At 43.3% G+C, this 27,777-nt stretch overlaps 1 protein-coding gene across 1 annotated transcript; it reads right to left on the bottom strand.

Moving 5' to 3' along the window:
* Nucleotides 1-2,202: 2,202 nt before the first annotated feature.
* eepd1 (endonuclease/exonuclease/phosphatase family domain containing 1) lies at nt 2,203-24,156 on the bottom strand. The gene is made up of 7 exons (XM_041054084.1): nt 22,911-24,156; nt 10,521-10,572; nt 5,537-5,647; nt 3,649-3,783; nt 3,232-3,370; nt 2,877-3,071; nt 2,203-2,671 (listed from the first exon to the last, which is right to left on the bottom strand). The coding sequence occupies exons 1-7, from the start codon at nt 23,756-23,758 to the stop codon at nt 2,481-2,483; spliced, it is 1,671 nt and encodes a 556-aa protein (XP_040910018.1). The 5' UTR covers nt 23,759-24,156; the 3' UTR covers nt 2,203-2,480.
* Between the last annotated feature and the right edge of the window lie 3,621 nt (nt 24,157-27,777).

The raw sequence follows: 27,777 nt of genomic DNA, 5'->3' as shown, positions 1-27,777 counted from the left end.
GGCCAAGGAATTTGTGATTCCCATCCCTGGGCACTGCTGCTCCAGTTACAGCTGATGTGTAAATTAATCCTTGTTAAGATGAAGTCTTCCAATCTGTGGTCACAGTGAAACATATTGGTATCTCAACTGTTTTTTTTTTTTCCCCCAATAGCTTCCAAATGACTGTGTCACATGAACTGTGATTCTGTGTTTTTTTTTATTTAAATAGTTCTGTAAAATAACCAAATGACTCCTTGATAATCAAAATAAATCTGCAACACGAGGTCATTTTACTATCATTTCTTTAGGTAAATTCTCAGTTAGTCAGGTAAGACAGCATGGAGGTAGAGTGGCTTCAGAAGGTATTCAGACCCCTTCACCTTTTTCACACTTCATTGTGTAGTAGATTTAATTTGAAATGGATAGAACAGACATTTTAAAATGGTCTAACTCGCTCACTGTCACGCCTGCTTCCACAGATTACAGTAATGCAGTCTTTTCAGTGTAGTATTGCTATGTTTACACTGATGTTAAGTTCCTGTCAGTCTCCACCAGCGTCCACACTGTCACTGTATAGCTCAGTGAGACAAGCTTGAGTATGGACACTCCTTCATGGAAACCTGTTTGGAATTTATGCAAGAAGTTTCTTTCCTTCTTTGCACAGATGCTGCACCTGCAAGTGTTAACAAGGTTGACAAACACTGCAGGTGTGACCCCTCAGTATGTGAAATACACCATATATAGCTATCAAACTATGTCTCTGTGTACTGACGTGAGCGCACACAGTCTTTCTTGTGAGTTGTGTAACTTACTCACATTAGTGGCTTATGTAAGTGACCATGACAGAAAGGAGAGCGGATGTAATCCTTGAAAGCAGGCGATGGACATGTTGCACTGAACTGCTGAGCAATGTAATCCAAACACAAGCTGAACCAGGAGCTCAGGTCCTGCACCCAAGGCACAAGGAGACATTTCAAAATGATTCCAAAACCTTAATTATTCATTGATCTGTTCTGAATCTTAGAAAATCCAGTTCAATAGTTAAATTTTCTAGAATTCATTAAAAAAATATATATTTATGGAAAAGCAAACTCATAAACATTATTGACTCTACATGTTTCAGCCAGAAGGAAGAACTCCGACTATTTAGTCTTTGAACTTCCTGCATGCACTGCAGTTGGCAATGTGCCAAGGTTGTGTCAATTCTCATGTGCTGCTTATGATTATTTACTTAGCAAATATCTGAGCAGTTTTATAAAGTAACAAACAGTGAGAAGATCAGCTGTCTGACAAACATCAACCATTATTTACAGAGCAGTGTGAAACAGATCATCTCTCCCACACAGCTCTGGGATCAGCTGGTCACATTACTGTTACAGTATGTCTGAATGTGTTTATACTTCTCTTTTATTATGAGCTTATGACAATGTGATATCATTACAGAAGCTGCCTGAGTGCCGCTGTTCAAAACGTGTGTTAGCACAATCCTTCTTCATCCTGATCACACAGTATCAGTGGAGACTCTCCACAATAGTCACACTATTAAAACCACATGGCCCAGATTCCAATGACATGGGCTTATTATTGTGTAACAAGCTAAGTTTGCATCAGAGCTCTAGATATTTTTCCACCATAGAAACAACACACAGTCAGGCTAGTGTTACACTCTCCTGACTCTAACAGACCCTCGGGTAAATTTTGTCACCGGAGGGTGGAAGCACAGGGCTGTGCAGATGCCCGCGTACCCACCGTGGAAGTGTTCTTGTTGGCAAAGCCCCAACGCTCCGAGCCGACTAGAAAGTAGTAGCAACTGCCTGTTAAATTTACAATACAAATTTACAATAACCAAACAAACACCGTCTATTCTCAGACAGGCTTTCTTGGGATTCTTTACTTGTGATCACTGATTGATGTAAAAACATGTATAAATGAAACATGCAGTTACTGGCCCCTTTAAAGGAATCTCTGTGGTGCTGGGTAACGAGCAGCTGAGGCAGGAGCAGCGTTCTCTGATGGCTCTGTGCCCCGACACCTCATTTCCATCACAGAGGAAGATGGCAGCTCACACGTGCACAGAGGCTTGGCTTACATAATTTAAGAGCACAGCCTTCGTGAGCTCTGCAGCTGAGATGCGATCTTCCTCTCCGCTGACAGAACAGATGAGCGTTACAGCAGATACTGCACTTATTTGCATTAATGATTATCATTCAGACACGGCAGAAGCATCGATCAATTTCTCTTTTATTCCATAGACATATAGAAAATGTTTGGCACATTTCTTTTTAAAGTACATTATAGATTTTTGCCTGAACATTTGTATGGCTCTATGACTTACCAGTTACTATTATACATTGATAAACTGCAACCCAAAAGGCAATCTTGGCGCTTCTTCACATTCATCAGGAAACTTATTTCCATGGCAAACCAAGATAAAGCAGGATCCAGACAGGACAAAGTCATTCTGATGTCCAGCACTGTCTCTGCTGTGACCGTGGATGTCGTCACCGCTCATGTTTGGGCAAAATGTCTCCTCTGTCCACCACTGTCATGCCAGGCCTGCTCAGCTCCTTAGGGGATACATCTGCATAAAACTCAGCCACAACAGGGCAGTGATCCGACGCCACACCGCCCCAAGACCAGTTATCTGGGATCCAGGGGTTAGTCAAGCCCTCCCGCACAACCATGCAGTGGCCTGTCACAGGAAAAGACACAAAGAGCGGGGAAGTCAGCAGGAAGGTGAGTCGGAATGACTGAAGGCCTATTATCATACTAACATAGACACAATGTACCACAGGATTTACAATTAAACAAGAAAGAAAAGCAGGAATCCTGTACTGAATTACTTTAAAGTTCAGCTTGCAGTAAGCTGTTCACAGACACTCATACCGTAGACCTACCAGAACAGATCTTCTTGAGGGAGCGGCTGACCCAGATGTTATCCAGGCAGCGGGTGCCCTGTGGTGAGCGGGTGCTGATGTTGGTGAACTGAGTGGATGGTACCAGGGCACTGAGCTTCTCTTTTCTCAGTATGTCCAGCTCTGAGCTCTGAGGGGGGGAGCCGAAATCTCCCAGCACCACCAACTCCTTCTCACCTGCAGAGAACGATGTGGAGAATGTTGATGATTTGTCAGAGACCACTTAAGTTTTGATCATTTACATCCTGTGCAAGCTGTGTGAATCCACCCACAGTATCTGAGGCGTGTGGTGTAACATCTGGAACAGCTGATCCTGTGTAGATCCTGGCAGACTGACCTTTGAGTGTTTCCTGGATACTTGGGGAGAGACGCTGACACTTGACTTCGTCTGAGTTGTGGTTCTTGCCATTGGACTCTCCTGGTGAGGCTGTGGCCTGCATGTGGACGTTCACCACTGTCAGCTCGTACGAACCAACCTAGTGAAAAGCATCAGTTCATTGGATTCTGGTCAGAATTATTTTACCCTCCTATTATATAATGAATGTAATCTGCTCATGCTGCATGTTGAGCTTATATTAGAGGTGTTTGTACAAGCCCTCAGCTTTCTGCCTCTCCTGCATGGTATTTTTTTTATTGCATATGTTTTCAACCCTTCTGTGGTCATTTCAGAAAACAGCCAATAGCTGCCTGGTGTATTGGCAGACATATCTCATCCAAACACTGCAGTCTGTTTGTGGAATAAATCTTTACTTACTAAAAAGTGAGCCAGGTAGAGTCGGGGGTAGGTATGATTCCCGTTTCCATTGACAACAGGAGCCTCCAGCACTGCAGCATCCTTCAGGTCAACACCAGATGAGCTGTCCCACAGAAAACCGGAGTAGCTCACTCCCTGAGAACAGAGGATCGTGGGAAACGGAGTTAGATTTTTTTTTGAGATGATCTTGCTGTATCACAAGGCTATCGATGCAGACTTTCTCCAGGCTTCCTGTAACTGTAGCATCAGGCTGTTATCTGAGTGTGGGTGACACTGTCAGCAGCAGCCATACATGTGTATTGCTGTTTATGTCCTTCTGCATTAAAATCGAATCATGATTATTTATTAGTCTGCTACGCAGATGAGAAAGAAGCACATTTATTTAAATGACAGCATGACATAGATTTTCTGACCGTGGCTAAAGTGGACTCTTATCTACACTAACACTGTCTGAGCCTGGAGGTTTGTCCTCTGCTGGGTAGCAGCTGTATTCGCTCTCAGAAGGTTTAATCTTATACATAAAGATGTATTATAAATGAAAAGTCAGCTAATAAGGCTTAGTCACAGTTATCAACATACAAGATGATCTGCTTATTAAAAAGACAGTTTGGTAACTGAAAACATTCACTGAGATAAGACAACACTTTATTGATCTCTGTGGGGAAACTGCTTTACTGTAGCTGCCTTTAAATATGTGTTCTGTGAGAAAACTTGTTTAAATTCCAGCATAAAAAAAACATTAATTCAGCTTTACTCTACTTTCAGGACACTTTGAAGCAGAGGCCATAGCCAGGTTTTAGAGATACTGAAGAAATGAACCCAGGTCCTCCCCCGCTATCACGAGACACAAAAAATCTAAGTCTGTAAAATGTTTTAATTATTAAAAATTGTCATATTTAATTTATTCAGTTAAGTCATATTTTCTTGTAAATTTAACTCTGCATCGAAAGCATTTATTCAAAGCCTTCTATACACTGCCAGGGAAATGATCTCTGGTAGGGAAACTTAACTTACTGTCATAATTGTATGTATTCTTATTGAGATTAATTTTACAGGGAATAAATAAAAGTCTACTGACTGGTATATTTAGTCCATTGTCACAGTAACAAGATCTGAGTCTGCTGTTTGACTCTGATTCATGAATAAATCTGCCAAGACCTGAAGCTCCAAAGCGGCCTCTTTGGCATCCTCCAGTGTGCAGGCTTCAGTTCAGCATGTACAGGAAGCGCAGAGGCAGCAAGTATGTACAGGAGCTAATATCAGCAGCAGCTGGGTCCAGTCAAGTTGGTCTCAGTAGTTTAAGTTTCTAATATGGCTGACAGTTAGCTGGTGGACTGGTGGGAGAAGGTGAAAGCTTTTATTATTGTCAGACTGCAGCGTACAGCTATTTCCAGGAGGCAGTATGTACCTGGGTGAACACGATTCATATTGAACTCGCCAATAGGAAAGCTTAGGGAAGCAGGGGTGAGCTGCTTCCCCATCAGAGGTGGAGAACCAGATGTGCATTTACCAAACCAACCAGCTATAGTCTTCATCTTTACTTAAACCAAAAACCAAAAGTATGAAGTTCTGTGTCAATAATCAAAGTATGTTTTTCAACATCAAAAAACAGACTTGGACAAGACCAAGACCAAAATGAATCTGCTCTGTGCTCCCCACCTTCCTGATGTCAGGGCACAAAAGAGCTGAATAGTGCACATTTCTTACCTTACCTACTGTCTCATTTTCTTGATATCAGGAATAAGCCTGCTGTGAGGATCGACCTTTAACATTTGGGGGCTAAGTGGTAAAAGCTTTGAGGTAAATTACTGTATCAGTGGTTTTCTGTGCCGTAACATTCAGTGTGAACTATGTGAGCTATCAGTGCAGGTAAAGATGGCGGCCGTACCTTGCTGGAGTGCCCGGTGGGTTTTTCAGACACAACGCTTTTCCACAGTCCTCGTGGCCATTTCCACTTCCGTATGCTGGCCAGTGTTCCTTGGTTTAACTCCGCACAGAACTGCACCACAAGATAAAGAGAGAGGAAATACTATCAGCACTGAACTAATAATTGTTGCACATCACCATTTGGAAAGGATGGTTGGCTGACTGATTTTAGGTCTACAAAGCACAGTTTTTTGACTAAGCATCGACAATAGATAAAGTAAATGAGCCTTGTGAAAGAAACATCACTTGTAATTCAAGGTAAACCTTCAGGTTAAATACCTCAGTTTTAGCTATCAGCTGAAATTATTAAGAGTTAAGAAAAACAGGAATAAAGTCATTACAGGCCTATGGAAAAGTCACACAAGTTATTCAAAGTAGAATCTGAATCTTCCAAATTTAAGGTAGCCATGCTAACGTAAATTTACAGGGAGCTGAAGTCACTCATGACTTGCAGGTTTTCTGTCATTCTTTCTGAAAAGCAAAAAAAACATAGTTATTGGGATATTCTGGCCAAATAATTAGTTAAACAGAATGACTATTGTACTCCAAAAAAAAAAAAACAAACAAAAAAAAAAAACTTGCTATTTTAACAAGTTGGATCAATCATTTAGTTAGCTAACGCTATGGTGGCTACAGAGGTTCTTACAGCTTTCAGAGCAGCTGTGTGTGAGAAACATTAGGGCTAAAGGCTGAGAACTGAGAGGTGCCTCTCGGAGCCAAGAACACTGTGAGTTGATCACTCTGAGAATCAGACACACACAGGCCTGAACACATAAAGGGGACACAGTATTAAGATATTTCATTTATCTGATAATGAAGTGCTAACACGAATTTATCTCTGCTTCAGTTTCTAATTGGTCTGAAATACATGACGCAGGGCAGTAAACAGGGAGTGTTGTTCTTTATTTTGACACTTGAGGGCAGATTAACTGACTGTCAGCAAAAACACTGAGAAAAAATACACAGAGTTCAGTGAACTCCAATAGCCCCATGTCGTGTCAAAGAGGAAATACAAGAAGAGAAGAGGAAACCTGTTATGTCAACATCACTGAGAGAGAGATGGCTAAACCAGCAGTGGGATAATGTTCTAGAAAACAGGTAAAGGTAACTCAGTGTGGACATTAAAGACGTGGGAGGAAGGAAAGAAGCAGAGGGAGTTTGTCACAGAAGAACATGAGCACTAAAGCTCAGGTTGCTGTTCACGGTGACCCGCAACTGGCTCTAAATTTAACCTGAGAGGCTCCCTGTGGGACACCGGGAGAGTCAGAGGAGCCCCACCTCCGTGCACACACACACATACACAACCTTTCCATGTGAGACTCTGTCTGAGAGGAAGCCAGTTAATTAATATTTAAAGAGAAAATCTGTAACGTTTTACTGTCTACTGCAGTAAAACAGAAGTCAAATTTACATTTAGTACATCTCAAACACCGTGGTGCACACACATACACAAATATACATATATATGTGTGTGTGTGTGTGTCCCTGGGTACAAAATACCCTGTCACCTCCCATCCAGCATACCATATGGAGCAAACTATAAATAGTAAACTTTATTATTTTTCCAGACCCTCCTATGGACGCCTATGGAACCTGGCAGACGTCAAAGTGGGAAAGAAAAAAACAAAAGTCTGCCAAAATTTGGAAATTGTGTTTTCAAATAAATAATTTTCTATGCTCCTTGATCGGTCAGGGTCGTGGGGGAGCTGGAGCCTATCCCCAGCTGACTACAGGCGGGAGGCGGGGTACACCCTGGACTGGTCACCAGTCGATCGCAGGGCTGAATAATTCATGCTAATTCACGCTCTGAAATTACTGATAATGATAACCATTCATTGGACTGTGTGTCTTTTAAACTGTACTCTTCCTGTACCTGGTCTAGACCTAGTGTTAAGGTAGGACTCTAGCTCTACCAGCTGAGTCCTCCAGGTCTGGGCTCGCTGCCAGGACCTTGACTGCATGATGTGCCCGCACTTTGGTCCTCACAGGCTGAATTATGAGTCCGTTTTGTGCTTAGGCCAGATAATACTTCATCCTCGTATGTGTTACAGGCTCAAAGCCCCCTGGGGACTATAGCTGAGAGTATATCCTGTTGTAGGTTTCTAACCTCCTGGCAGTTTGAAATAGCTTTTTATTAATATTAATACTTACTCAGCGATGGGCCAGTGGAAGCAGAATGCAGTGCATCCTGATTGTGGTGCTGTACGGTAACTCTGATAGAGCTGTGGTAGCACTGGGACATGACCTGACATATTGTTGTTTTGTAACAGAGCTTCAGTGTTAATTAGTGTTATCTAGTGTTGTACTGCTCTTATTAAAGTGTTTCAGTCCTTCTCTGATTTACACGTCCAGCAGGTAAAGAGCAACATTTTCTTTTAATCTCACAAGCATGATTAAAAAAAGAACAAAATTAAAAAAAAATGGAACTAGTGAGGCCTCTTTCACTTCCCCAGGTAAAAACCACCAACAGTCACTGTGTCTGACACGTGAGCCAAAGAACTGAACTGCCTTTTCAAAGCATGATGATGGACAAATAAAGAAATTTAGGAGCAAACAAAGCTGAACTCGCTGCACCTTCAGCAGAGTGCCAGATAACTGAGTCTGAGTTTGCCAGTAGTCACATAACACGAGAGACAGCGAGTTTGTGTGTGTGTATGTGTGTGGTTTTGTGAAGTATTTATAAAACTGACATTTAGCCCATTAGTCCTGTTATTATATATGAATAAGTGTATTTGAACACAGGCAGCACCCTGTCAGACCTTTAACAGTGTGATTAGTAATGACACTGAAACCTAACCACAGACAGAGGGCTCCTAGGTGACAAAACACACAGAGGAAAACACTCTCAAACCAACTCACACTCGACGTGTGACACAACACTTCCAGCAAACATGTCACAGTTACAGTGAAATGCCCCTGAACGTCAGCTCAGCCACGATTCAATCATCATAATGTACATTTTGATGGATTAGGTTCTGTCAAAGCGATTTAAGTTTTGATCCCTGGGTCATGCTAAAACATGCTTTAAGTGCATAAAGTGGGCCCTGTGAGTCACACATTATCATATACAGTATATCACAGTAAACTGTTAGTATTGATGTGTCATTAGAGTCAGGTAGTTTAGTCCAGTGGCCCCCAACCTAGGGGTCTGGGCCCCTCTAGAGAGTCACAAAATAAATATGAGGGGTCATGAAATGAGGGGAAAGAGGGAAAAAAGCAAAGTTCAGATAGACTAACTTTATACTCATGTTTGATATCTCTTTGATGGACCTGCTTACAACTCACTGGCATATGAAACAGGAAAAGGAGGCAGATTGTCTTTAATAAAGGGCCACTTTAAATAAAGTATGAGAAGGAGGAACCTAATACACCACAAGCAAAACAATACAGCACTTGAATAATGTGAATATAGAGCACCTACTGTCAGCCAGACAGTCATGGAAAGCTGTTCTAAGAGTTTGATTTGAGATATACCCCCTAAAATAAATCCTCTGAGCTTTGAACAGTGTGGAAGTGAAGCAAAAGAAGAAAAAAAAATTTTGAAAAGCTGCACTGCTCGAGTCCAGTGAAAGAGCTGAGAGAATGGAAAACATTGCCCATTCACTCTGCAGGAAGATCCACTGCAGGGATGGAGGATGAAAAGAGAAAGTGACTAATGACTAGAAGAGATGGGAAAACTGCCAGAAGCTCAGTGTGGGATGCTGGCTGAGTGAGAACACTGCAATGTGGGCTACCACTTGTCCAGAGGTAACTCATCCTCCCACCACCTCCCCCTCGCTGTCCAAAATACTCTGCTGCTGACCTACTTCCCTCTTCCACTGAGCTCTGATTTCTCGGCCAAGCGTCCACCTGGTAGCCAACGCAAAAAGAAAATAAAAGAGCCACAACAAGTGTGCGTGTGTGGGCTGAGGAGCAACACATCACACTGCTCAGAGCGGCCTGTTGAACTCTGACATTTTATAGATGCTCCAACATCCGTGCGTTACTGCAGGCGCCCTGCATCTCGGCTCCGTCAGAGAATGACTGTGCAGCAAACCTACATCAGTGCTCCTGTTTATACAGTGATTTCCCAGCATCCACAAGGAAAGACTGGGATCCTGTTTGAAGGCTCCACTGCAACCAGTGGACTCGCTTGTGGTGTTTTGACGGTGCTGACCTTTAAGGGAAGAGCTCAGGTGGCAGAGAAACACAGATGTGTACCATCATCTAAGACTTCGACTAAGAGTTTGATCATAATAAAAGAGAGTATTTGCCACATGTAAAGGCATATGCTTTGTTTCTTAGGTGTGTTTTTTAACTTTAGTCAGAGCCAGACCAGCTGCAGGCTGTATTTTCTTATTATTACATCAGTCCAAGCATCAGAGTGATCAGGTTTAACATGGTGAAGTGGATGACAGTAGAGCACAAACGTCCTCTAATGTTGAGCAGCTTGGAAAGCTGCAGCCTCCGTAATGATTTCCTGTATGTTTCTGTGTCATTTGTCTTCAGGGAAATCTGGGCTGTCACAGCTCCCAGCTGTCAGCCCAAATGTGCCGCCATCTTTTTTTGTTTTTCCCTCTTATGTTTCAAAAAAACAAAAAAAAACAAAACAAAAAACAATCTGAATCTGAAGATTAATCCGATGTATCCCGATTCCCGACACTGCTGAAGAGGATACCCTCCCCAACCCATGGCAACCACTGTCGTATTTATAGTAGTGAGAGCACAGGAGAGCACTAACACAGTTCAAACCCAAATATGGGGCTAGAAATAGTTTACACTCAGGAGACAGAGACACACACACAGAGCGAGTGGAAGGAAAAAAAACAGAGGGAACATTAGCATACCAGCAACACATCGAATAAATGTGAAACACAGAGTGAGAGTTTCTGACTGCATCATTATTATCACCGTTGTCATTATTAGTCTTATAATTAGTCCTATTACTTGTCTCATTATCACTTTACCTTATCAAGAGCCTCCCGCTCCAGCAGGTCCTGCACTGCCAGTAACTTGATGCTGAAAGCAGAAACAGAGAGGGTGAGTTCTACTTTTATATACTGACTCTGTCTGATTTTACGCACATTTTTAATATGTGAGTATCAAACATCTGAGTGCAAACATCAAAAATATCGCAAGAAGCTTTTTATGCTTGGATGAGGTGGAGAAGTGGCAGCAAAGTGATGGGATGATGACTGTTTTGCGTCAGTTGCGTTAACATGCAACCTGACTGAGCTCAACAACAAACAAGTCTCAGGGTGATGTGTTTACTTCCTGTTTTGTAATGAAATCATCTCTAAGTAACTAAGTAAAAACCAAGTAACCAGGCAACAACTACAGTATCTAACGTTTAGTAAACATTAGCCACCATGAGCTACTGGTCATGGCAGAACGAGTCCAGCTGTAACAGCACCGAACTGAGCAAGTAACCTCTAAACACAACTTTCCATTTCTAAGAGGAGGGTCATGAGTTGTTTATAATATTTATAATTCGTAGCCACATCACCAAAACGAACTCAAACATCATTAAGATTCAGAAATCTGGAGGAAACGACGTGTCAGCGCTACACGTGCTGTTTTGACACGACAGCAATGAGAGCTCTGCACCAAAGATGGAGACGAGAAACACTGAGGATCTGACGAACCAGCTTTAAAGGGCTGGTTCATCGCTCTTGCTTGGTCTGGTACCTAACCATGCAGATGTGGATATCTCTGTACAGTGGAGGTGAATGGAATTCTGCCTGTGGAGCTCAGATGCTCAGCTGACCCTTTAAAGGAAACAATCCAGGCCACCCAAAGTCAAAGTAACCCAGGTGTTTTCCACCTCTACACACTCACTGACAGCAAATAAGCTGGAAATGTTGGATACAGTGTTTAACATACAGTAATGTTATTCTGCCAAAGGCAGGGTTTCTTTCTGTTATCGTGTACACAGTAACGATATACAGCAAAGAGAGTCAGGCAGTGTTGACACACCAGATATGACTGTCAGAGCCCAAACTGGATCCTCAACATAATAAACAGCACATTTCCTCCAGGCGAGTTCAGTGTTTTTAAAACTGGCACAGAGCTGAGAAAATCTGACTAACTCTCAGCGAGGGAGTTTGGACCTGAGTTTTGTCCTAAATTCTATGTGCCAACACGTTATTGCGCAGCGAAGGAGGGGGCCTTTTACAGCCCAATAAACATTTATCTGTTTACTTTTAAAATGATTTTCCAGACCAACAGTCAGCACAATAAAAAGCAATAAATTGGTGAGAGGCACCGGCGCTTCTCCTGCTGCCATTTGGCTCTGAAGTGGAACTGCTTTGCAAACGTCATTTGCGACAGAAGCGAGGAAAGAAATCCTCAGTATTTCTCCTCCACGCGTGAAGAAACTCCGAATTTAGTCATAAGGAGGGAATCAAATCAGTTCCCCAAATCCTGCTAGCTGACGCTCGCAACCTTCCAGAGCTCAGTTTAAGCCGCTTGGTATATTAAAGAGAAAAGCACAAGGCACAGGACACACACACACACACACACACAGTCTGCAGTACCATATGCTGAACTGATTCACTGTGGAGCAACACAGTGAAATGAAGTTGGTGGCAATGCTTTGACCTCATTCACCTCCAACCTACTAATCCGAAATCAGCCACACAGAAAATCACATTGCATAACAGTCTTTTCTGTTAGTGAACTGCTGCTGCTGCTGCTGCTCACTGTCACTGCTCCACACTGACTCTCTCCAGTCTGCAGGCCGAGTGCAGCAGCTCCAGCATCTTGTGTAACGCGATCGGTCAGCACTTGTGAAGGTGAACACAGGTGAGTTACAGCTCGGATCCTGGACGTGGTAGTAGATGACACACTGAGCAGCTGTGAAGCTGTAAAGGGACAAATTCAAGATTAAGGAAACAGGACGCGTCGACACAGATAAGCTCGTGATGACGTGTGATCAGATGCGGCCGCAGTAGAAGTCTGTGTGTGGGAGTGTTTTCATGTGTATCACACATGAGGTCCTTGGAATTTCTGTACCAGGACCCAGTCCCGTTCTGTGGTCCACATCAGAGTTTGATGGACAGCTCTTAGCCTCAGTAAACCAAACCAAATGGTTTAACACAACGTTTGTTTAACCTACAACAACCAAGTTAAAGTCGGTGGAAGACTTTTTGTCTTAATAAGACATGCATGGTGTAATTAAGACAGATGTTAAGAAGTGAGCCTCACATTCTGGACCAGTTCTAGGTGTGTAAATCTTAATAACACACACAGACACACACACACACACTCCCCTGTTCACTGTAAATGGAATTAGAATCGATTAAAGCAGCTGCAGATGCATATTCAGCACAGCACGGTGCAGCAGGTGAAAGATAAAGACGTGAAAGCTCAGAGAGCTGTTAGACGTGTTTTTGGCTTTAAGCTGAACAGGGTTGTGCTGACATGCTGCTGGGCTAGGGTGAGACTCTGTTTCCAAATGGACCACCGGTATCAATAATCCTTATTTCAGTTTCTCCTGCTCAGCCCCACTTAGCTGAGCAGCTTCACACAGGTAACACGGCACGTTTCTGAGACCACAAGCAGAAACTGTGTGGCCTTTGTGATCAGTGAATCCCCACAGATCCTGTTTTCAGAACAAACAAGCCTGCGGCCACAGAGACAATACCCCTTTCCTCTGCCGTAGGTGTGATCTCCCTGCGCCATGAAACAGACTCTCACAAAGGCCCTGTTACAACTCGTGGTGGTTGAAGCCCCCGGCCCTCCTGTTTCCACTGGCAGGGATTCAAACCCAGCTCACGGCGAGGTGACCTGAGGTTCTGCCGTGTCATCGGGACATGGAGGACAATGCTGAGTCAGTGATTCAGCCTGTGTTTTGATTCTAAGTCTGAGGCCTTCAGAGGTCACTGACATGTGCTGTGTCTACAGGAGATAAAACCTGACGCAGATAATCCTTAAAAAAGAAACGAAAATAAGCAACACACACACACACACACACACGCACAAGTGCAGAAATATGAACAAAGTTCGCAGAGACTCTTTGACATCAAGCCTAATCCCTTACTGTCACTGTGACAATACAAACTGTTATCGAAGTTAAACAAACACTTGCAGTAATTCTTCTGAGGCTCCATCTCTGCTGCTGCTGCTGCACAGAGAGAGACACAACACCACGAAGCAAAACGACGAGCGTCTGATTTGTCAGGCCGAGGACAATCTGAGGGCACGCGTGAGGTTGCGTAACGAGACGGGACAGGTGGCAGCAGTGGAGGTGATCTTGAACATAAAAATAAGGCCTCTGAGGATTTTCAGGCCCTGAGTGAGGAAAGGGCCCCCGAGGCTGCAGGTCACCACAGCTCCACACTAACAGCTCACACATCTAAACAGCTCACAGCCTGATGAGCTGCTGACACTGATAACAAATACATTTCTGTTCTGAATGTGTCTCACTTCACATTACCGTTCATCATTTTTACAAACATGCCTGTGCTTGTTGGGCCTGAGCAACCAGCTATGAACCTTAGAAGCCTTCTAGTATGTGAGTAAAGTTACGTGTCTTCATGTGTCTTATGTTATGTTGTATGTCCTATTTCATAGTATTATTAAGCAAAGAAACACAAGTTTTCATTTCAGTTTTAACTTTTGATTGAAAGCGACGTTGGCAGAGCTGCAGTGAAACCAGACCAGGACAGAAAGAGAGAGAGAGGACGGATCTGTGTTGACAGACCTCGGGAGGGTGTGTCTCTGTCTCCGGCGCACACACACCCTCACGAGGTCGACCCAGCTGAAGAGCCTGGAAAAACAGGACCGCACACTGCCAGCTGCTGGACCTGCTCGATGCTGTGTGCTGGGACTAATACACAGCTTGATGCTTGTAAGTGTGATCACCAAGTGAGACTGACATCTGGGTGAAGTGAGCTGGAGGAGTGTGTGATAATATTCTTGCATATTAATTCATCTTTCTCTACTAACATGCTGCAAACATCCACACCTCCACACACTGATCTCAGTGTTTGTTAGTATTAAAAAAAAAAAAAAAAATTGTTCTTATACTTAACTGGAATCTCAGGCCTCACGCCTCAGGCTCATTATCCTCACACACACACACACACATCTGTATATAGTCCCACCAACCTTGGAAGGCTTTGTCAATTGCGCTTTGTTTTCCTCTCCTCAGATCGTCCTGGCCGTATGGTTGATGTTTTTAAGTGAGTCATAAACCTTTTATCGATTATTGTTTTCACTGTGATATTGGATTATTATCTAAAGCCATCCTCTGCCAACACGCGGCTCCAGCGGCCTTCATCACACTGTTCTTTCATTGGTGCTATAAAGCGGCTTGAAATATATAACTACATTTATAGGTCAATAATTTTACTAGATTTTCGAATTTTAATTATTAATTTAAATTCCCAAATTTGTGGTTAATCATTTATTTATTTTGACGAATAACTGAACTGATATAATCACCCCGACTGCACCTGCAATTTTGAGCAGACACGAAATAATAAAGTATTATCATTTAATATAGATTTAACAGATTTAAAGCCCTTTGATATCAATTAAAACGTTAAATTACTTGATTAAAATTCAATCAGTTTTAAGCAGATAATTAGGTAAGTGTTATTCAATTACATCATTAGATATTTGGTAAATCTAAATAGATTATAGCCAAATCTAGACAATTAAATCTAAATCTTTTTATTTGCAAAATTTCTTAGGATTTATGAGATAAGTTAGTTTCAGTACTTTTATACGTGTTCAGTATTATGGCATGTCACTACATGTTTTACATGTTTTAAGTACCCAGTGACCACAGTTTTTCCAGTGTACTCTGGTTTTGAGATGTTTTCATGTTTTAACTTCAGCTCAATGAGGACTTTGTTCCTCTGTTGGCTTCTACTTCCTCGTTCCTCCATTGTGTCACCGGCTGCTAAAAATCGGGTTTGTGTTTGTAAAATATCAGGTTTTCAGGAACTAACACAACCAGCCACAAACAGACACAAATCCTCATCACATCTGATGTAACTGTGATTTCCAAACTTTGTGAGACTGTACCATGACATGCAAACACGTCCTAATAACAACCACAACCATCCCTAAAATCTACATCTCTCAGGTGCTCCCTGAATCCCTGACAGATGCTGCAGAGGTTGCTGCTCCCCGTGTCTCACACATTAGAAATCTTTCACTCTCTCAATCAAAAGCCCTGCAGGAATTTAAAAAGGTCAGAGCTACTGCTCTATATAAGAAAGGAAATAAGGTTGAGCAAAGTAACTACAGGCCTGTATCTATATTAAATGTTTTTGGTTAAATCCTGGAAAGAGCCCTTTATAAAAAGATTTTCAAACATATTATCCAGTTTCATATTTCGTACGGTTTTCAGTCCTACTCCATTGAGACCAGCATGATTTATTGAACCCACCTCATTAAAAAGGAACTTGACAGTGGTGAGTACTGTGGCCTGGCAACACTCGACCTGCACAAGGCATCTGGCACAGTGGATCATCAGATGCTGCTCTATAAACTAAAGGCAAGAAGTTTCAAAATGGAATCCAGCCATGTCTTTGATCATATTATCAGAAATATTAGAACTGGGGAGACTCTGATCCATTTGGTAACATTAAAATCATGTCTGTAAACCTGTCACACTACAGGATAAGCAATCAGTTCAGACCAGCCTCGAGTCAGGAACGTCCCACTGATTGTCAGGAGGGCCGAATCAGACCCTAAATCTATTCCTGGGGCTAAAAACCCAGGTTGGGACATACAGAAATAAAGCAAAGAGGTGGATTATACTGCAGTAGTGACCTGAGAAGATTCTATGGACGTTTTGATAAAGTTTTTTTTGTTTGTGTGTCTGTTTGGCAGCTTGGTCACCACAGGAATGTACTGAAGTCTGTTCAAATCCAAAGCAGGAAGCTAAAATCCTTTGAGTCTTGTTTTATACACAAAACATAGGTTTTCTATTAAGGTTTACTCTTCAGATGAAGTATTCAATTTAGAAATCTCTGTACTTCACATTAATCCACAACTCTCCTCACTCCGTACGTCTAAGATAATATATTTTTTCCTTCAATCCCGCTGATTAAAAAGGGAGCCGCACTATCGACCGTAGGAAGTCACTTTGATTTGCTGCTCGGAGTTGAAGCGCAGACAAACGAGCCCAGATCAGCCTTGTTTAGCAGTAGGCGTGGGGTGGGGAACACAAGCGGGGGGCCCCCAAGACACAGCGTCGCTGGGCGATACCCTAACTTACCCACAATAAAACGCTGCTCCAATGGAAATTTCCACATGAGCACCCAACACCCTGCGTCAGCTCATCACAGACCTCCTCTGCAGCACCCCGTCCTCATTACCTCAGCACCCATACTGGCCTCAGCCTCTCTCCGGATTCTCCACTAACATCACTGACAGTGTAAATATTCAGCATGTTTCTGTGTGTGTTTTTGATTCTGTCAGTGTGTGAGGGGATTAAAGGAGTGTGTGTGTGAAGCTCCTGCCAAACTCTGTTCCTGGATTGTGACACAAACATAATCCAGGCGAACTGTGTGTGTGTGTGTGTCTGTGTGTGTGTGTGTGTGTGTCTGTGTGTGTGTGCAGATGTTGGTACAACATCTTAACCAGCTGGACTGGGTTTCTGTGAGGTTGCAGTCATGTGAGCATAGATGTTCACAGTCTCCCAAAGCCTGGGAGTGGCTCTGCTGTGGCTGAAAACCTATTTTGTGGTACCAGAGACTGAAAGGTGTCGTGTGTAGAACTGTTTGCACAATGCTAGTTTGCTGCTCCCTTGGTGTGATTACTGTAAACAAACGAGCTCATGGTTAATGAATACCAGCCATTAACACATGCCAGCAGCATTGTTAGAGCTTGTTATTATCAAAGTTAAAGAAATAAACCCAGAGTGAGGTGAGAGGGCTCTGTCCAAAGTACCAAAACCCACCTACGCACACCTCCAAAGCTCGTTAACTTCCTCGTTTGTTTTATATATAAACAAACACAAACGTCAGAATGACACGACTGGAACTTTTTCCTCGGACAGTCTAGAGGCTGTGACTGGTAAAGATAAAATCTTTAACCATCAAGATATATTCAAAGTATGACGGCTGTAATTATTAAATTATGAATATAGAAGTTCACAGTGCAAATAAACAAGAATAAGGCAACAACACAACTGTGTCCTTGGCATGTTGTGTTTTCTTTTTTTTTTTTTTACAGCCACACCTAGACTCCATCCTTCACGGCTTTATGGCTGTGTACAAGCCAAAGTGCTTTTCATTAGTGAGAGAGAGCGGCCTGACCCGCACGAACCGGCATCATTATCGGTTTAATGCTGAGCGAGGAAACAGTTTCATCAGAAGATACAGCGGCGTGACTCTGAACCTCCGAGAAACTAACTCAGGTCACTCAGAAGTCCAGCTACGTTTAGTGCATTTAGTGATCCCTGTGTCAAACAGAATGTCAACAACATTTCTGAATTTATAAAACATGTTTCTCTCCTCTGTCAGCGTCCATTGAATTAACCAGGAAATCTGCTCACAGGCTGAGGACAGAGTGCATTGTGGTCCGCAGGTAAGTTTTTGAGCTTTTGAATCTGCAAACTGTGTGCCCTTTAAACCCCTCGTTACAGGAAACACAAGACGTGTAACTCAGATAAGAAGGAAAGAATAACATGCTCTGTGTGAATGAAGCCATTCAGAGGCTCTCTGGTGGTTTGATGAGCAGAAGCAGATCTGATTAGACCGTACTATGATTAACAAGACAATGACGACAGCAACCGCTGTCCTTATGCCTGTCCCTCACACAAGTGACTTATTACAATATAACAGGATTTACTGACTACAGTGTAAACGCAGCGCGCTGGCCGATCATCTGTCAGCCACCTCTGTTAACTGCAGGAAGGAGTGGAGGAGATATGAAATGTGAAAGTTCTCTTCATTTGGCCTGGATTTCAGTCATTAGAGGGAGGAAATAAAACTTGACACACACTCAAACAAAACCACGACCCGGGATGAAGCTGGCTAGCTAAGCTAGATGAGGATGTAGATGTCTTCGTCTGGTGTCCCTTCCTTTTTCAATGTCCTGTTCTAAAAAACTACAGCTCGCTTTCAGCAGGAACTCTCCACACTGGGTGACGTCAGAGGATCGTCGTCTGCTGTCATCAACCCTGTCGGCGAGGTCAGAGGTCGACTATAGACCGTTGACACAGTGATGAAAAAAAAAAATGAAAGTAAGAATGACCTTGAGTAACCTTGCAGCTTTCAGGCTGAGCTTCTTCCAGGTCCTGAAACTGACACTGATGTCCCATCTACGTGATCCAAATCCAAAGCTAATTTCTCTTTGGCTCATGTTTCAGTGAGGTAAAATTAACTTTGCTGACAGCACATCACACACAGACGAGAGGTAACTGAAAACAGTAAAAACTCATTCAAAAACTCATCACTCAGACATTTTTTGTGGAGTTAAAAGAAGAACAATTTAAATGTTAGAATGGTTTAAAGGAAATCCCAGTGTTTTCTAACCTGGTTTGTCAGAATTAGGACCATTCACACTATGAATCATGCTAACTTTTCACTTTTCACACCATTTCCACTTAGAAAGCCGAGAAACATTTGGCAAAACACCTACATCAGGTCCAGCAGCACAAGCCTCCTAAAGCTTCAGAAGTCATCTCAAACACTTGCCTCTGAGCCTGACTCTGAGTAAACACATTAATTAGCCTGCATTAACTATAGTAACAAACTGTTTGTGCAGTCTGTGTTGACTCGGCCTAAAAGACGTTTGTTGCTCAAAATTTTGAATGTAAACGGCTTTAAAATTTCTAAGGGTGCTACGGGGAGTTGTGGTGTTGGTGTACGGGTACAAACGATCCCAAAGAGTCACTGCATCCAGTTGCTGTTCATCAAGAAATGAGTTTAGCCATTATCCTCTGCTTCCAGTCTTTGTGGTAAACTAAGTCTGTGTCTGAGTCCGGCTCTGTGGGGATCTTCTCATCTCACTCTTGGAAAGACAGGAAATACATTTGCCCCAAAACGTGGAACCGTTCTTTTTCCTTGTTCAAAGCCATAATTAAAGGCATGTCAGTGAACTCCACACGATGGTGTTTACCAGCCTGGCTCGTCCATAATGATTCACACCAAAGGAAATCAAAAGGATTGGTGAGTCTGCCTGTGTTTGGACAAATCACAGCTGTGCCGTAACTCAGTTTTATGATTTGGTTCTCCACTTCCTGTGTGTGCAGCAGTGTCAGGTAGGTGGGATGTAAATTGGACGAATGTGCCGACGCCACAGTGAGTGAGCAGAAATGATCCTCTCTTTTGATGATTTGGATTTGCTTCATGCAGCGTGGCACTTGCACAGCACCGCGAGACATATTAGACTCCATGTAAATATTTCAGAAAAGACAGCTGAAGTCCACTGTGCGACGCAAGAGAAGAACCAGCTGAGTGAAACAGAAAAGTCTTCCTACAAACTGTCAAGCAGAAAAAGACGATTCCTGGAGGAGATTTGACAGCAACACAGCTTTTCACCACTGCAGCCACGTTTTTTTTTTTTCTTCTCCGAGTCAAGTGAGGCTCTGTCAGCTCACATCTACAATCTACACCTTGATCCATATTAACCCCGCTGGCAAGAACTAGTGGCGGCTCTTTCACTTCCCTCCTGCCCAGTGTGTGAGTCTGACTAATAGCCAGCTTATTACTACCATCAGCAGGCTTGGGAGGCTGTGGTGACAGAGCACAGTGTGCTGTGTAACCTTTGGTAAGCGGGAGTTCATTGAACTCTAGAAGCTCTCTGCTTGTGCCTGGAGGAAAGCCAGGAAGTGTGTAAACTCAGCCTGGATCTTGTGATTGCTCGCACAACGGAGCCTAAGCTGTGCAAACACACCGTATCTGCTCTACACCGTCCTCCTCCATAACAATGATCCCTGCACTATCAACCGCTGGGGCTGTTACCGATAGCTTGGGAACACAGGAAGTGGGAGGCATGACCGAGGGAAGTGGTGGAGATTTATTTGAGGGTGGGTGGGTTTGGTAGGAGGTGGAAGAGGGAAGGCACAAATGGAGGAAGATCTAAGCTGGCGCCAAAGGTAATCAAAACATGTACACGACAGTCACTCCTTGTTCAAATGGATTTACCATGTGACCTTTCAGGAGGAGCTTTTTAAGTGGCTTAGTAAAAATGGATCACTGTAACGTCTTTCAGGAAAAGAAAGGGCAGACCCTCTAACAATCCAACAATCACGCTCATTTCACGCTGTGATTGGCCAGCTGTGCAGAGGAGAAGAAGAAGGTGTCATAGTCTTACAATGCAAATGTTGAATTGGCCTGAATTTTGTCAGCTTTCAAGCAAAAATTCATAAGATTAACTGTCAATGAGAACACTTGCTAGCTGCAGCCCTACTTTGCTTTGCAGTGGTGTTGTCAGCCAATGTGTGGGTGTGTGTGTGTGTGTGTGTGTGGGGGGGGGGAATCAAATTCTGCTTAGAGTGTCAAAAAAAAGGCCTGAGGCAGCTCTGACACCTTGTAGAACATGACCAATAAAACCTTCATTTAAATTAAGAGAAAGTCAGAACACACTACTTCAATAACGTCTGAAGCTTTGGAAATGGTTAGCAGGGTTTTCAAATGAAGTTCTTCTAACGTCTTTTACTTTATTCATGGCCGGAGGCAGAAGACTGAAAAAAAAGGCAGAGTTCAAGGCAGAGTTTCTGTTTTATTTCACTGATTTTGGAATGGTCTGGCAGCCTCTGTATTTGACTAGTAGAGAATTAGGAGCATATGATGAGTATACTAATTTTACCAGCAGTGACAGTTTCAGATGTAGCAACATGTACTGAAGAAAATTCCCCCAACATGACTCCTCCACCCTTCTAAGCAGGTCAGGCCTCACCACCTGAGCAGGATACCGCACAGCTCCAGGCAGATCAGCAGGGAAAACCCAGCCAAACGCTCCAACAGACAGTGAGAGAGTCCAGTCACACCCTGCTCAACAAGTGTGCATTCTGAACGAAGAATAAAACCAGAGACATGGAGGCCATGTGAGTAGTCATGCGAACAGAATAAGTAAATATCTTGTGTAACATTTCACGCTGAGCCATCACAGGCCTGAGCTAAAGGAGGTTTTCAGAGAGGGCGAGCCGAGCAGCTGGTTGTCAAGCAAATACGCATTGAATCCTACTGAAATAATCTCGTTATTCACTGACTGTGCAAGCTCACACTGAAACGCTGCTCTGAAAAAAAGATTATCTGTGCAGATGAGACTGGATTCACAGAGGCCCCCCATTTTCCTGTTATCTGCACAAAATGTTGCACTCGGGACAAAACTAGACCATCACTTTAATTAGCCGACTGCAGATCACAGCGCTCTCTCTCTCTCTCTCTCTGCTCTTCATTCATTTCCTTTACAAATGACACCTTGTCAAACAGCAGCACTGTGACTCAGAGAGGCAGAAAACGTTGCATCAGACCTGTTACAATAAGACAGGTTTACCTCAGAAACCTGCTGTCGTCAGAAAGCAAATGTTCAAGTTACCTTTACTTTCTTTTTGTGAGTGTCTGACTTGAGTATACCGGCTTTATACACTGCTGCATGCTGCAGGTTTGACTCTGGTCACGATGGTTTCATGATCAGCTGTCACTAGAAACACAAACTGTCAGACCTGGATCAATTAATGTGGGTAAAATAAAGAAAATGTACAAAACAGTTGTGTCATTTGTTATGTTTAACAAGGTTTGAATCCTGAAGCCAGTCTTAACACTTAGGGCCCCCAGAGACAACGAGTGGGACCCTGCTAACTTTTCTCTTGTGCCCACATTCACCTGTGCACAAAAACCAAACAAAACCAAACACGTGATGGAATCAAACTACGCGACTCTAACGTTTTCTGTGTGTCAGATAGTTTGAGGCGACTACATTCAGGAACACGCTCCATGTGTGCACAACAGAAACTAAAATAAGGTCTTAGAATTTTGGCCTCAGTAATACAGGGCCTCAAGATTAAGTAATGATGTCTAACCTGCTTTAGGTGATATTGTACCTGAGAGGTGCAAAGTCCTTAACACATTAACATGCAGTGAACTCGGGATTTCCGGGGGCCCCCTGGGATTCTGAGTTCCCTCTGGAGACTTTAGAGCGATGCCCAGGTTGTGAGGATTCATCTATGTTTGATTTTAAACATCCCACATGCAGCAGCAGACTAATTTAGACCAGATGTGTTTCTGGGTGGCACAGCTGGCACAGAGTCAGGACTGACCATAAGCCACCTGTGCCAAAGTATTAGAAGTGTGGATCTGATGGATCTGTATTAAAGATGGTGAATACAAGATGGGTTAAGGGGCCAATGTTTTATGACCAGATTCAAAGATGGAGTCTGTACTCACTCATTCTCCAGTATGGTCATGCACACCACCTCTTTGACCCCCGGGTTGTTGGCCTTGTCACAGGAGCAGCCCTGCAGGCTCCAGGTGGCCAGGCGCACCACGGGTTTCCCGTCCCGCAGCCCGGACGGAGGCTCCACGTTGGGCCGCACAGAGATGATCTGGGTCGGTCCTCCGGGCGGGAGGTCCAGGTCGTCGCTTCTAAAGCTGAATGAGGTCGGGCTCGGGTGGGACTTGGTGGTGCAGGTCAGCCCACCGTTGGTGTTGGTGGACGGCGCCCTGGAGCGCTCCACGAACACCTGGAAGCGGATTTTGTCCAGCAGTGAGCTGTTGATGTGGTTGACCCTCACCAGGTCCTCGATGCTTTTGAACGGGCCGTGCTCAGACCGGTAGACCACGATGTTCTTGGCTATCTTCTCCGTGATGCCTCGGATGCTCATAAGCTGCGCCGGAGTGGCGGTGTTAATGTTTATTCCGGTGCAGGACTGGTGGTCCAGGTCTTTGCGCAAAGAGGAGGGGGAGTGCTGGGACGAACTGGTCCTGCTGGATACGCATATTTCCAGTTTGATCACTTCCAGTTTGGTGGCCCCGATCCCGCTCACCAGAGCCAAGTCCTCCACCTTTTTAAAACCCCCGATACAGTCCCGGTACTCCACGATATTCTGTGCAACAGTGCGGTTGACTCCCGGCAGAGTCATGAGTTCCTCCTCGGTAGCCGTGTTGATGTTCAGTCGCTCCTGGTTCACCAAGATGTGGCCGAAGTTACACGCAGCGCTGAATTTGCGCTTCCCGCAGCTGAAGTCTGTGGGGTCCTTCGGAATGGAGCGGTGGCAGCCCAGACTCCCACCCATGGCTCAAGCGGGTCACCGCGGCACGGATCAGCGCAGCGGACCGGAGGAGGCAGAGGGCCACGGCAGACAGAGAACCGGCTGGAAGACAACCACCACGCAGACATGAACAGTGACAGTCACACAGAATCCCAGATCCGGCTCTAACCTTCGTCCTCCTGATACAGGTTAAAGATGATATTAGACATACGCACGATCCAGCTGCTGTCCTCAGTCCCGCTTACATGCTGCATGTACTCAGCCTCTCCCTGCTCTCCGTGCAGCTGAAGCCTGAGTGTGTGTGGGTGTGTGTGTGTGTCCACACTGACACACAAGAGCTGGATATACACGCTCCACTGTAAACTTTGCCCTCCAGCAGTCTGCCGTGTTACTGACCACAGGTCGGCCTCCACGCAGACACACTCATCTTACAACACAAGCCATGTCTGATGACATGTCAAGTCACACAGGTTCAGGCAGGCAAATACCGGAAACCTTTCTGTTAGTCTTCAAAATAAAGTCAACTTAAGTAAGAAGGTGAGGCGTGACAGACTGTTCCCACAGTTCAGTGAATGAGTGAATGTATGTGCACACTACTGCAAAACATGATCAGCATGTTTCATTAGATCCAATTCAGGTTTAATCTTGTCAGAGCCTATGGGAGTGTAAAAAAGGAAGCAGGGAATAAATAAATAAATAAATAAATGTGTATCTTAGCCTAAATAAATAAACACATGTAAAATCTATCTGCAGTTTGTTTTACATTTATTTATTTCTACATCTATTGCTGCACATTGACTTCTACACAAAAGGAAATATTCTAAATTTATTGCTCAATGATTTAGGTAAAACTTAAACTTATATATGAACATTAATCTCTACTAAAGTATATATGCAGTGTACATACTGTATTCCCTTTATGTGTGTGCGTTTGCCTGAAAAAAAAAAAAAATTTAATTAAAAAAGGAAGAAATCATTTGTCAACCTGTCTTTTATTTTGAAACGCGACACTCTCCTGCTTTGATGTTTCCTCCATCAGCAGCAGCAGCAGCAGCAGCAGACAGTTTGGCTCCGGATAATGCAAATATTACAATGTTATCTGTCACTGGGCCAGAGGAGCTGACATGTAAATTTTAATAAAGGCTATTCAAAAATTTGGAATTGGTTTTAATATTGGTTAATGATTCATCATTCAGAAATGCCTGGCCCTCTGATGTAGCAACAAAAACCCTGTCTACAGTAAACCAGGTTTTAATCTGCTCTAAAAACTAAACTATATCTAACATATTCTTGCATTGAACGTATTGGTTAAAGGGGGAAAAAAATTAGGATATTGTCTTACAAAATTATGGTTGTGATGAAAGTGGTCAGAGCACTCACTGCTTCACTGTGGCCTCCATCAATAGAAGAATGTAATTACCACTCTGGCTCCTTCTGCTCTGATCCTTGCTGATTGAATTAGCATAGCATTATAATTTCAGACAGGGCACATGCTTCGGTTTCATTCTTCAGCAACAAAGCCTGTGATTATCTATTGACGTTATGCATGTTCTCCTCTGTGATGGTGTTGAAAACCTTTTATTCACTGACTGGATGATTCATATGGCGTTTTCACTGGTCATAAATCCAGCTGCTTTACATGTGTTCTTTAGGAAGATTGCAGGGGGTTCTTGAGGAGCACATAGAGGTTTTAAAGAGGATTATAGTCCTCTCTGGGTGGTTCTATGGGCTTTTGCAAGGTTCTTGCCATATGTAGGGTTTTAAACGATTCCTTGAGAGGGTCCTGTGGATCCTTGAGCAGGTTCTAGGTGGTGTGAAAGGGGGTTCCAGGAGATTCCAGAGTTTTTAAAAGGGTCCCAGGAGTTCCTGAAGTGTTCCAAGGGTTCCAAAGGAGGTTCCAAGGGTCCTTGTGACCCTCACTGGGGTTACTGCGGTGATTCTTAAAGGAACTCCATCCTTAATGGAGTTCTATATGATCTTAAGTGGGAATCCAAAGGTTCTTTGCTGGTTCTATGGATTCAGTTCCAGCCATCTTGAAGTTGGTTCAGTGGTCTTGTGTGAAGCTCCAAGAATTCAGAATGGAGTTCTAGAGGAACTTCAATAGGGATCTTAAGGTTTTTTGTAGAGGAACCACCTTGGCCTCCAAGGGTTCCTGTGCATAATGGAAGAATCTAAAATTATTTTGATGATATGTTTCGTACTCCAAAGACAGTTATGTAATGCATGAAAAATAAAATGCAAATTGTGTCACATGACTCTTTATCAAATGGGTGTAATATTCAATCAGCAGCCAGCGACATGGATCTCTGGCACTGACAGAGATACTGTGTTTGGTGCAGACAGTCAACTATGTAACAGGATACTCTGATAGTGAAGGGCTCAGCCACTGATCACATCACAGCTCTATTTACAGCCAAGATGCCCCATGGGATGAATGCTGGACATTACAACCACTGTCTGGACTCACTGCTTATGCAACATGGAAAAAGAATAATTTCAAGTGCCGGTATAATCCAACTGAAATAATATGACAAAAGACTCAAAACTGGAGTAATTAACATCCCTAAAAAGAACAAATGGAAGAGAGGAATGATTCTGGAGTTTGATCCTCATCCAAATCAGTTAAGAAGATTTAGATTTCACTGTGATATGAACCTGATGGTTCCCTCTAAACTAAAAAACACAACAATTAGTACAGCCTCAGGTTCACATTTTGGTTTATGTTTAAAAGTAAAGTTCCCTTCTTTTATAGCCATGTGTAGTAATTATTAGCTTAACGGTTGTGTGTGAGCAGCAGTAGACAAATATGTTTCAGTGTCTCATAATTATTTACACGCTGATGCACATTCACCCTAAATCACTGTACGTTTTGCATGAAAATGTAAAAACATGTGCATGTAGCCATTCAGGTAAGGCAGGTTTAAACATGCTGCAAACGAATGGCAGCATGTTTTGGCTTTTTGGGGGCCCCTAAGCAGAATTTGATTTGTGACCACTTCTTGTTTTGTCATGTTGGTTGACACATTACGTTTTAGCGTACACCTCAGCAATTGGCTAAGGGTTGTCTTCACCTGGGTGACCCGAGGCCACAGCTGACCAATCCGTATGAGGAGAGCCTGAAACAGACTAGCTGTCAGGCTGGGAAGGCTGTGGCGTGATGCTGCAGTGTGTAAGTGTGTGTGTGTGTGTGTGTGTGTGTGTGTGTGTGTGTCCTACACTCCACGCAGCAGCTGAGAGTCCAAAGGGCTCAGCTTTTGTTTGAATTAGCCAGAGGGAAAGAAAGTTAAGGTTACATAAATAAATACTGATACTTTCTTTTTTTTAAATTAAAATTCTGCAGAACACATCACACCTGTCATATACAATACCAGCTGATTAACCAGATACTGGAACTGATCAGTATATGGGCTGTCTGTGGAAACACCTCACTTTGATCTGATTCAAATGCAACACTTTGAATAATAAACACCTTAATTGGCCCCACATTCACCTCCTGTTCAAGAGTAGACAGGAAGTGAAACATAGACCCAAGCTGTTTCCTAGCAACATAATTCCTGTGAAATAGCTTTCAGTAGGGACTGTCCAACAATTTAAATCCAGTTAAAAATTTCCATCCCAACAAGAACAACAACATACTAAGGGAAGGACTTAGTACCTATGATATTTTGGAAACAACAGAGATAAGACACTGATGATGAGCGATATCAGTCGCATTGTAGTTGCCTTAAATTTGGTTTAGCCCTCCTGCTGTAGGCCTTTGGATGGCTGGTTAGCTTCAAGCATGTGTCCACAAAAAATGATACAGGATACAAAGTCTGACACTTTGGGTTCCTGTTTGTCAGGAACTATTTTAGTTCAGAAGGCATAAATGCAAATAGACATGGGAAGGTTAAAAACTACTAGAGGAAATGTTGTGTATTAGGCCCTGGGCGAAACTACCTCAAGGATCCCAGACAAGAACCCAGTCTAAGAACCCTTAGAACTCTCTACAACCTCTGTTAACTTTTATGGTTAACCTGTGAAACCTCCCAAGAACCCAAGAC

Source organism: Toxotes jaculatrix, chromosome 13 (assembly GCF_017976425.1).
Source record: "Toxotes jaculatrix isolate fToxJac2 chromosome 13, fToxJac2.pri, whole genome shotgun sequence".
Lineage (NCBI taxonomy): Eukaryota > Metazoa > Chordata > Actinopteri > Toxotidae > Toxotes > Toxotes jaculatrix.
This window is presented reverse-complemented; position numbering and strand designations above follow the sequence as displayed.